Consider the following 12,236-nt stretch of genomic DNA (forward strand, 5'->3'; position numbering starts at 1 on the left):
CGTCTTAACTTCCATGCACTTCGTATTTATTTCATTCCTCAGCGATATGTTTGTACTTCCTCCTTTCATCAATCAACTGAAGTATTTCTTCTGCTACCCATGGTTTCTTCGCAGCTACCTTCTTTGTACCTATGTTTTCCTTCCCAACTTCTGTGATGGCCCTTTTTAGAGATGTCCATTCCTCTTCAACTGTACTGCCTACTGCGCTATTCCTTATTGCTGTATCTATAGCGTTAGAGAACTTCAAACGTATCTCGTCATTCCTTAGTACTTCCTTATCCCACTTCTTTGCGTATTGATTCTTCCTGACTAATGTCTTGAACTTTAGCCTACTCTTCATCACTACTATATTGTGATCTGAGTCTATATCTGCTCCTGGGTACGCTTTACAATCCAGTATCTGATTTCGGAATCTCTGTCTGACCATGATGTAATCTAATTGAAATCTTCCCGTATCTCCCGGCATTTTCCAAGTATACCTCCTCTTCTTGTGATTCTTGAACAGGGTATTCGCTATTACTAGCTGAAACTTGTTACAGAACTCAATTAGTCTTTCTCCTCTTTCATTCCTTGTCCCAAGCCCATATTCTCCTGTAACCTTTTCTTCTACTCCTTCCCCTACAGCTGCATTCCAGTCGCCCATGACTATTAGATTTTCGTCCCCCTTTACATACTGCATTACCCTTTCAATATCCTCGTACACTTTCTCTATCTGTTCATTTTCAGCTTGCGACGTCGGCATGTATATCTATCGTTGTCGGTGTTGGTCTGCTGTCGATTCTGATTAGAACAACCCGGTCACTGAACTGTTCACAGTAACACACCCTCTGCCCTACCTTCCTATTCATAACGAATCCTACACCTGTTATACCATTTTCTGCTGCTGTTGATATTGCACGATACTCATCTGACCAGAAATACTTGTCTTCTTTCCACTTCACTTCACTGACCCCTACTATATCTAGATTGAGCCTTTGCATTTCCCTTTTCAGATTTTCTAGTTTCCCTACCACGTTCAAGCTTCTGACATTCCACACCCCGACTCGTAGAACGTTATCTTTTCGTAGATTATTTAATCTTTTTATCATGGTAACCTCCCCCTTGGCAGTCCCCTTCCCGGAGATCCGAATGGGGGACTATTCCGGAAGCTTTTGCCAATGGAGAGATCATCATGACACTCCTTCAATTACAGGCCACATGTCCTGTGGATACACGTTACGTGTCTTTAATGCAGTGGTTCCATTGCCTTCTGCATCCTCATGTCGTTGATCATTGCTGATTCTTCCGCCTTTAGGGGCAATTTCCCACCCCTAGGACAAGAGAGTGCCCTGAACCTCTATCCGCTCCTCCGCCCTCTTTGGGCCGTTGGCAGAATGAGGCTGACTTCTTATGCCGGAAGTCTTCGGCCGCCAATGCTGATTATTTATCAAAATTTAGGCAGTGGCGGGATCGAAAACCGGGACCGAAGACGTTTTGATTATGAATCAAAGACGCTACCCCTAGACCACGGGTACCTTACCAATTTAATGCTTGAAAATCAGGACGCCACTAACGCAACGGCCATGAAATTCCTGTCACCGTACCGTGATACGTGCGTGAGCGGTGCGTGTAGTGCCTGGTGGATACTCCACTATTATGACGGCCGGGCTATTCATACAGACGCCCACATCAGACACAATAGTAGTCTTACTCTCTGATAGTATGTCAGGCCTGCAACGGATTATAAAGCATCGCAATAGTTGTGGCTCTGAGCACTATGGGACGTAACATCTATGGTCATCAGTCCCCTAGAACTTAGAACTACTTAAACCTAACTAACCTAAGGACAGCACGCAACACCCAGTCATCACGAGGCAGAGAAAATCCCTGACCCCGCCGGGAATCGAACCCGGGAACCCGGGCGCGGGAAGCGAGAACGCTACCGCACGACCACGAGCTGCGGACGTCGTAATAGTTGTACCAACCCCATAGTTGCAGTTATTGTTGACGTTGTGATTCACGTGCAGAGGAACTTTAGCAACATCGTGATGTTGTGGATGAAAGGCCGCGCTGGTATACTAGGAACATAAGAAGTAAGTTTCCTAGCAAAGTAAGCGTCTCAACATGGAGCTATTAAATATGTTAAACTCCCTCTCACAGATACGATACCCATATTCAGAAAGCAGATGTCCCCGGAAAGGCAAGAGGAATGGCCAAGGACTTCTCAGATCAAAGGCAGCCACTATGTACTAATTCATCCCACGATTCCAAGAGTACCGCGGTATACACACATCAAACAATGTTTTGCATCACCTCGGTTCCCAGAACTAATGAATACAGACGTTGTCTGTGGATATTGTATCACAGGCACAGTCCTTTTGACTGTTCAGAGATTAAATACGCCCAAAGATGTAAATAGCCATGCAGGGGCAGCGCCTATTAGACGGAGTGTGTCCGACAGCCGATCAGTTCCAGTCATCCCACGAGCAAGGAGGTGCACGGCTGGTGTTGTCTGTAGTTCAACCATGCGTACACGGTCAATGCCGCGGTTCGATCGCGTCCGCATTGTTACTTTGTGCCAGGAAGGGCTCTCAACAAGGGAAGTGTCCAGGCCTCTCGGAGTCAACCAAAGCGATGTTGTTTGGACATGAGGAGATACAGAGAGTTGGACTGTCGATGACATGCCTCGCTCAGGCGCCCAAGGACTGCTACTGCAGTGGATGACGGCTACCAAAGGATTATGACTCGGAGGAACCCAGACAGCAACGCTGTCATGTTGAATAACGCTTTTCGTGCAGCCACAGGACGTCGTTTTACAATCAAAGTGTGCGCAATAAGCTGGATGATGCGCAACTTCAACCCCGATGTCCACGGCGAGATCCATCTTTGCAACCACGACACCATGCACCGCGGTACAGTTGGGCCCAAAAACATGCCGAATGGACCGCTCAGGATTGGCATCACGTTCTCTTCGCGGAAGTGTCACATATGCCCTCAACCAGACAGTGATCGGAGACGTGTTTGGAGGCAACCTGGTCAGGCGGAACGCTTTAGACACTGTCCAGCGAGTGCAGCAAGGTGGAGGTTCCTGATGTTTTGGTGTCGTACGTATTATGTGGGATCGACGTATGCCGATGGTGATCGTGGAAGGCGCCGTAATGGCTGTACGATACGTGAATGCCATCCTCCGGCCGATAGTGCAACCATATCGGCAGCATATTTACGAGGCATTCGCGTCCCAATCGTGCACATCTTGTGAATGACTTCTTTCAGGATAACGACGCTCGACTAGAGTGGCCAGCATGTTCTCCAGACATGAACCCTACCGAAAATGCCTGGTATATATTGAAAAGAGCTGTTTATGGACGACGTGACCCACCAACCACTCTGAGGGATCTATACCGAATCGCCGTTGAGGAGGGGGACAATCGGGACCAACAATGCCTTGATGGACTTGTGGATAGTACGCCACGACGAATACAGACAAGCGTCAATGCAAGAGGACGTGCTACTGGCTATTGGAAGTACCGGTGTGTACAGCAATCTTGACCACCAACTCTGATGGTATCGCCGTGTGGTGGTAAAACATGCAATGTCTGGTTTTCATGAACAATAGAAAGGGCGGAAATGATGTTTATGTTGATCTCTATTCCAATTTTCTGTACAGGTCCCGGAACTCTCGGAAACGCGGTGATGCAAAACGTTTTTTGACATGTGTAATAAAACACAAACATCGAGGAGCTTCACGGTTGAAACTTAGTCGTACTTCTATCTGCTCAACCAAAGCGTCACCCTGCAGTGAGGAAGAAGGTCCAAAGCATGTATTGCTACAGTGTCGTCGGAACACGTATCACAGGAATGTGCTTAAAGTAATTTTCGAACGCCTAATCATCAGTTCCGAACAGCGTCCAAACCTTGTTAGCATCCGACGATACTGCAACGTATTAAATACTGTACGAGTTCGTTAATAGTGCCTGCGGTGCTAATCTAATGCTCGTGGTAATTAGAACACCAGGACAAGACAAAAGCACAATTAACTGACTATTTTCCCACATGCAGTTTAGCAGTATGTGGAACGCTCAGCTTATACATGAATGTCATTATGTTCCTCCTATATATACGTATGACTGTAATACTCAAATCTGGTTATTGCATACTGTTCTCATATTCTGGCTAGATGGTGTTTATAGACCTGCATGGGGACATACAATAGCACAGTGTATTATTATTTTAGATACATAGTCATTAATATTGACTGAACTGGGAATATCCCAAATCTGTATCAATGGCGTTTCACAGTTTTTTATTGTGTTACCAGAAAAATTTTTACAGTATGTTACCTCTGTGTATCCCGTGTTACAGTTTCGTTCCTACATAAAACAGTATGTACTGCACCAATACAGTGAACTGCTATTCCAGACAACCGGGCCTATATTGACCTACTCTCAAGTGCATCTCTCGGTCTCTTCTGAAGCAGACAGCCGGGTTGGTTTCTTAAATGCGTGGTCCCCTCCCCCACTTCCACCTCTTGCTAGATTTGAATAAGTACCTCGTCTCTCTGATGACTCATCTAATGCCTCGCAGCCTGAGTGCTACGGAACAGCAATTAGCGAATAGCCCTGCGTCCCACTTGGACAGGTTCCCTTTAGAGCGATTTCTCAGAGTTTTCAGGAGCACGGACTGGCTTCGCGTGGCTGTTGACCTTGGGACAAGAAGTGTTGAAGGTGAGAGACGGAGTGCCTCTAGGTTCTAGGAGGAGAGAAATTACGAGGAAGGGAAAGATTATTCAGCGCAGAAGAGGAATTTAAAAGTCACAGTGCGAAGTAAGTTGAGGGCGAAAAGTTGTAGCTGTTTGTTTGTCACTCACTTATTTTTCTTCCTAGCGATCTTCATATGCTTTGCTAGTTATTTATTCCAGTATTTGGTATTTTTCTAATGTTGCCGCCACAGTCGTCAGGTGACCTAAGAGAGGAAAGCCGCCTGCGGCAGCTGTCTGTGATCTGCTTAACCTTTGTTCTGCGCGTTATCGTAACTGTGCGTGTTTCGTGTCTTCCGAGACGAAGAGCGGAGACCAGCCCGACATTTGCCTAAACGTGCGTGGAAAATCGCCTAAAAACCTCATGCGGACTGGCCAGTGCCTCAGATCAACGGTAGTTAATCCACTCTGACCCGCTTCTCTGTCACTCATCACCTGCCTGTCTAGCGAAGAAGCACACTACATGTTAAGCGCATCTTGACAGCCACCTGTTTATCTGGTCTAATCGCTCAGCCCGTGCGCTGTCTTCACTGGATGCATGCGACGCATACGGTTCCGGAAGAGAGGCAGATTTGCTGCAGTTGCCGGGGCAACAGTATGGGCGATCGACTGATCTGGACCTGAAACGTTAGCCAACACGGCCCTGTTGTGCTGGTACTGGAAAATTGGAAATTTGTGGTAAGTTCCTATGGAATAAAACTGCTAAGGTCATCGATCCCTAGGCTTACACACTACTTACAAAGGGAGGCCGCCAATTGTGAAATTCAGATTCGATTCATACTGCGCATAATAAAAGCTCATGGCAAGAGGTGTAATGTGGCAAAGCACCAAGATGCACTTCTCAGCCGTTGTCGAGAAAATCGAAAGTTAAAAGAAACCGTTGCGGTGAAATACTCTCTACGATTAATAACTTTCTACAGCGTCGTGGTGCAGCGGTAAGCGCTCGGGTTCGTAATCCGAAGGTCGCCGGATAGAATCTCGCGCCATGCAACCTTGCAACAATTGCAACAATTATGCATATAATAAGTTGTTGAAAGTCGTTTGTCATGGAAAAACTGGCGACTTAGGACATCATTAAGTTTTCCGCAAACAAAGTTGTATTTCACAAATGTTATTAATTGTCTTCATAATGTTAACCACGTATAGTTAACGGAAGACGTAGAAACGATATTCCGAAACGAATACGTATACCGTAAGTCAAACGTTCGAACTAGAATAGAGACCCCACGAACACAAATTTGCTGTGGCTTGCCACATTACACCTCTGGCCATGAGCTTTTACTATGCGCAGTATGAATCGAATCTGAATTTCACAATTGGCGGCCTCCCTTTGTTAACCTAACTTCCACTAACGACAACACACACACCCATGCCCCAAAGAGGACTCGAACCTCCGACGGAGGGAGCCGCGCGAACCGTGGCAAGGCGGCTGTTTTGCTGGTACTGTGAACCGCCGAAAGCAAGGGGAACCACAGGTGCTATGTTTCCCGAAGACATGCAGCTTTATTGCGTTAGTCAATGATGATGGCATCGTGTTGCGTAACACGTTATGGAGGCAAAATGATTTCCCATTCGGATCTAGCTGTGGCGACTACTCACAAGGATATTGAGTCAATATGTCTTCCATTCGGATCTACATTTGGCGATTACTCAGAAGGATATTGTCATCCTGAAAAACAAGACGATAATCACTTAACAGAAACAAAATATAAGCTGTCGTATAACCAAAGAGGTGTTAAATCCAGTCGGGGAGAAAAAATTGTAGCACAGAGTGGCTAAAAGAAACTGTCGGGCAGTGGCACACAGCACGTTATTAAGCATTACATTCTGGTTACACAAAATGCAATACTCGAATCCAGGTCTGGACGTAGTCGATTATGGGTTGTTGTTGTGCGGCCGGCACAGAACCTTCGCGAAATCTAAGTCTGTAGGAGCTGTCAGCGTTTGAAACAAAAGCCGGAACGCAGGGCCTGAGCAGCGAACGAGAGCAACACGCAAGTTATCCTCCGCTAGGCGTGTCGACGTCTTTATTCTGAGCTGGAAGTGGCGTCACCTGATCCTACGGGAAGCACTGCGAACAGGCGACTCGATATAGAGAAGCGGAAAAAATAAAAAATAAAAACATTGGCGTCGCTGCTGATCAGCCACTCACGTGCGATTTCATCTACGCTCACTGTGTGGCGGCGATTTGCCCACCGCTGGTGGTGGGACCGCGCAGGTCCGCCAGCATATGTAGGTGTCCGAATCGCTGGGTACAGCAGAAGGGATCAGGTGACAGGACACAACCTGAGACACCAATGAATCATCACCTTAGTAGTGGGGGGAAGTGGGGGGGGGGGGCGTAAAAATCTTAGAGGGAGACCAAGGCTCCGATACAGTAGGGGCAGGTTCAATTGGATGCAGACTGTAGCAGTTAGGCGTAGGTGACGAGGCTTGCACAGGATAAAGCCGGCGTAGAGAGTGCCATCAGACTAAAGCTGAAGACCTCAAGCTGAAGTCGGTTGTCATAAAGTGGGTTGTAACCTATCCCCGATGTTATTCGGTCTGTACGTTAAGAAAAATGTGAAGGAAACCCAGCGGAAATTTGGAGAAGAGAAATTCAAGGAGAAGAAATATAAAAAAATCTTACGTTTATTGAGGATATAATTTTGTCAGAAACGGCAAAGCATTCGGAAGAAAAGTTAAACGGAATGTATACTGTTTTGAAAAGGGATTGTAAGACGAACATCAACAAAGCGAAACGAGATTAATGAAATGTAGTCAAGTTATATCGGGCAGTCCTTAGGGAATTAGATTAGGAACTGACGCACCAAAAGTACTGGAGCAGTTTTGATATTTAGGCAGGAAAATAAATGAAGACGATTGTAGTAGAGAGAATGTAAAATGAAGACTGGCAATGGCAAAAAAGCATTTCTGAAAAAGCGGAATCTGTTAAGATCTAATATAAATCCAAGTGTCGAAGTCTCTTCTGAAGCTATTTGTTTGGAGTGTAGCCGTCTGTAGAACTTGAATGCGGACGATAAAGACTTCAAGACTTCAGGCAAGAAGAGGATACAAGCTTTAGAAATGTGCTACAGACGGGTACTGAAGATTAAACGGATAGATCGAGTAACTAATGAGAAGCCACTGAATCGAATTTGGTGAAATGGTGTAACAAGAAATTGTCAACGGACTGGAAACCACGAAAACGACAGTAGATTGGTCTCGGTTTCCGGAGGACACCGATTCTGATCTCCGTCCGGTCACCCGGATTTACGTTTTCGTGGTTTCATTAAATCTCGGAATGGTTCCTTCGAAAAGGATACGCTCTATTTCTCTGCCTGTCCAGCACCCAACCCGATTTGCGTTTCATGTTGAATGACCTCGTCGTCGATTAGGCTTGAGACCGGGTCTCCTTTCGTTTTTCCAGTCTGTGGAGAGTTCTGACCCACGTTCGTGAGGTGCTAGTTGAACATTTCAGGGGGAGAACCTTTTAGGAGTTTAGAAGCTGTGGAGAGGAAGACGTGGCAAAAAACGGCAGTAAGGCCCTCCGTGGGGAAGACCGGCCAGCACAAGCGGTAGCGCACTGCTCGCGAAATACAGCGATTCTCGTTCGAGCCTAGATAAGAAATACAATTTAAGTTTGTCACAATGTTCATTACGGGAGAGCTGTTCAGAAAGTAAGGGAACATTGCGAATTCCACGACAACAGAGATATTTACTGATAACTGATGCAAACACCTTTTTTTAGAGTGTTGGTGTCTCGTTTAGTATTTTTATTTGCATGTACCGTGTGTAAACATTAGTGCAGAATCGTCAAATGTGCCTAAGGCATCACTGGGCGGGAGTCTGTTTTATCATTTAACGCCACTTTGCGGCTTGGCCGTCGATGATGATGTAATGACGGTGAGGTCATCACGCACGGCAGTACCGTGCAGAGAAAAACGCCAACACGGCAGGGAATCGAACTCTTCCACGAACGAGAGTCAGCAACGCCAACCACGAGACCACGAGCTGCTAACGCCACAGTACTGCAGCGGAGATTTCAGTGTCTACCACGACTGCAAGTCAACAAAGTATTTATTACGTCAGATTATGTTTTGAAGGTAATAATTATAATTTTATGAATGTCATCCTGTTTAAAGGCTTGTGACCTACATTGTACAATATATAAAAAAAGGTATCGTTTGTTTTTTAATTGACTCCGCTTCGAGCAGACAGTTCTTTCTTCCCGCCTTCGCCGACTCGCTCACAGCCGCCTTCCGTTCTCAAAGCGTTGTTCCCTCTACTCGCGGTCGGCACTCGCTTATATCCCGAGCCGGCCCAAGCCCCAAGACAAACCTATGTACTAGGAAATCGGTCGTATTCATGTCAGAGATACTACTGGCGCCGGTCCTACCACAGCTCAGCACTACTGTTAAGTTTTAACACACAGAGTAAAATCAGTAAATCCGTATATCCTAGCCAAGTACATTCAATTTCAGTTTGTATTCAAAAATGGTTCAAATGGCTCTGAGCACTATGGGACTCAACTGCTGTGGTCATAAGTCCCCTAGAACTTAGAACTACTTAAACCTAACTAACCTAAGGACATCACGCACATCCATGCCCGAGGCAGGATTCGAACCTGCGACCGTAGCAGTCGCACGGTTCCGGACTGCGCGCCTAGAACCGCGAGACCACCGCGGCCGGCTCAGTTTGTATTTGTAAACATCGGGTCGCGACACTTAATTCTGTCACTGACGTAAACTTCCCAAAATATATCTTTCACTGGCTATGACTTAAAAAAAACTAACAGTGCCATGTGTTGGTACTTTGGTGTACTACAAAACTAACGACGCAATTTATTGGTTCGTTGGCTATGCTGTGATGACTAAACATACGAACTATTACGCCGAGCAGATTTTAACTTACAATATATTTCTCGTGTTCCGATTTTGATGAAATGAATCCTGTATGTTGCCCCAAGCTACACTCAAATCACCTGTGAAAATCCCGTAAAAATTTGTGTAGTACTTTTGGAGGTTAGAGTGTTCAAATAGACAGACAGACCTGACGATTTACAGTTTTATTATTAGTACACAGATACCAGGAAAAATTTCTCTTTACTCTCATACATAGAGAATTTCAGCTTTTACGTAAAGTATTCACAAACTGAAACAACTTTTTATACTTTGTTAGCACATCATATATTTTTGCAACCTAGAATGCAGTGTAACTGTTATTCTTTTGCCGGCCGGAGTGGCCGTGCGGTTCTAGGCGCTACATCTGGAGCCGAGCGACCGCTACGGTCGCAGGTTCGAATCCTGCTTCGGGCATGGATGTGTGTGATGTCCTTAGTTAGGTTTAATTAGTTCTAAGTTCTAGGCGACTGATACCTCAGAAGTTAAGTCGCATAGTGCTCAGAGTCATTTGAAGCATTTGTTATTCTTTTACAGTTCGTCATCTCAAACGAAAGAGAACTTAATATAGAAAACTTATTTGCATTTGTGGTTTACATTATTTCATTCTATGCGAAAAACTATGTGTCTATGTGTCATGCAATATGTTTTCACTTACTTTTACTAGTTTCCACAGTGTCTTCAGTGTGAAACTGCCTTTTGAACATGCATTGTTTCACTGTTTAGAAGATACGAAAACAGTTTGGTTTGGACGGGAGTTTTTGATGTTGTTTTGACCGTAGGCTCTGAGAGGTCTCTCTCTCTCTCTTTCTCTCTTCTCCTCTCCCCCTCCCCGCCCCCCCCCTCTCTCTCTCTGTGTGTGTGTGTGTGTGTGTGTGTGTGAAGGAGGGAGGAGATGGGGGGTGTTGTTAATGGGTATGGGTCGTCTGAAAGTTCTGTTAGGTCACAGAACAGAGTTCTGTTGCACAGAGCTGTGCTTTGGTTTATTATTTCTTTACCTGCTACTATGGCGTTCTGTGTGTTGTAGTTGGAGACTGTTGCTATATATATATATATGAGAACTTTTCGGCTACTGTTGATGTCTGTTAGTGTGTGGTTTGTGTTTCCCTAATATGAGGTACTGTGGTACGGGTGTGTTGCAGTGCCCGCCCTGCAAGGCGTTCACTCCGCAGCTGGTGGAGACCTACCACAAGGTGCGCGCCCGTGGCCACCGCTTCCAGGTCATCTTCGTCAGCTCGGACCGGTGAGTGCTCACTGCTCACTGCTCACCTCAGCTCTGCTGCGCGTCCGGCCACTGCTGTACTGTCAAAGACGCAGCCGTATCTCATTACTGTCTGCTCAGCAACTCGACAGCTATCACTTTGCATCTTTTGTCCAGGAACTGTAAATTTTCTGCCTAAAGCGTTTCTGCTTAGTAAAAGACAATCACTAGTAAAAAAACACTTTGGTGCTCAAAACAACCTTCGACTTGAGATCAGCATTACATAAATCTACTCGGAAATACACTACTGGCCATTAAAATTACTACACCAAGAAGAAATGCAGATGATAAACGGGTGTTCATTGGACAAATACATTATACTAGGACTCACATGTGATTATATTTTCACGCAATTTGGGTGCATAGATCCTGAGAAATCAGTACCCAGAACAACCACCTCTGCCCGTAATAACGGCCTTGATACGCCTAGACATTGAGTAAAACAGAGCGTGGATGGCGTGTACTGGTACAGCTGCCCATTTAGCTTCAACGCGATACCACAGTTCATCAAGGGTAGTGACTGGCGTATTGTGACGAGGCAATTCCTCGGCCACCATTGACCAGACGTTTTCAAATGGTTCAAATAGCTCTGAGCACTATGCGACTTAACTTATGAGGTCATCAGTCACCTATAACTTATAACTAATTAAACCTAACTAACCTAAGGACATCACACACATCCATGCCCGAGGCAGGATTCGAACCTGCGACCGTAGCGGTCGCTCGGTTCCAGACTTTATCGCCTAGAACCGCAAGGCCACTCCGGCCGGCCAGACGTTTTCAATTGGTGACAGATCTGGAGAGCGTGCTGACCAGGGTAACAGTCGAACATTTTCTGTATCCAGAAAGGCCCGTACAGCGCCTACAACATGCGGTCGTGCATTATCCTGCTGGAATGTAGGGTTCCGCAGGGATCGAATGAAGGATAGAGTCACGGGTCGTAACACATGTGAAATGAAATGTCCACTGTTCAAAGTGCCGTCAATGCGAACAAGAGGTGACGAGACGTATAAGCAATGGCACCCCATACCATCACGCCGGGTGATACGCCAGTATGGCGATGATGAATACACGCTTCCAATGTGTATTCACCGCGATGTCGCCAAACACGGATGCGACCATCATGATGCTGTACACAGAACCTGGATTCATCCGAAAGAATGACGTTTTGCCAATCGTGCACCCAGATTAAATGGCTCTGAGCACTATGGGACTCAACTGCTGTGGTGATAAGTCCCCTAGAACTTAGAACTACTTAAACCTAACTAACCTAAGGACAGCACACAACACGCAGCCATCACGAGGCAGAGAAAATCCCTGACCCCGCCGGGAATCGAACCCGGGAACCCGAGCGTGGGAA

The 12,236-nt window shown here is 45.9% G+C and overlaps 2 protein-coding genes across 2 annotated transcripts in view; both read left to right on the plus strand.

Moving 5' to 3' along the window:
* The window catches only part of LOC126204314 (nucleoredoxin-like), a 131,839-nt gene extending 120,977 nt beyond the window's left edge, over positions 1 to 10,862 (plus strand). The window contains exon 4 of the mRNA XM_049938699.1: positions 10,758 to 10,862. Within this exon, the coding sequence (XP_049794656.1) occupies positions 10,758 to 10,862 (105 nt within the window). The remainder of the gene's footprint in view (positions 1 to 10,757) is intronic.
* LOC126203881 (nucleoredoxin-like) overlaps positions 1 to 12,236 on the plus strand; it is a 294,997-nt gene that overhangs the window by 72,139 nt on the left and 210,622 nt on the right. Inside the window, exon 2 of the mRNA XM_049938263.1 lies at positions 10,758 to 10,858. The gene's annotated coding sequence lies outside the window, so the exon portion shown is untranslated. The remainder of the gene's footprint in view (positions 1 to 10,757; positions 10,859 to 12,236) is intronic.

Source organism: Schistocerca nitens, chromosome 9 (assembly GCF_023898315.1).
Source record: "Schistocerca nitens isolate TAMUIC-IGC-003100 chromosome 9, iqSchNite1.1, whole genome shotgun sequence".
Taxonomy (NCBI): domain Eukaryota; kingdom Metazoa; phylum Arthropoda; class Insecta; order Orthoptera; family Acrididae; genus Schistocerca; species Schistocerca nitens.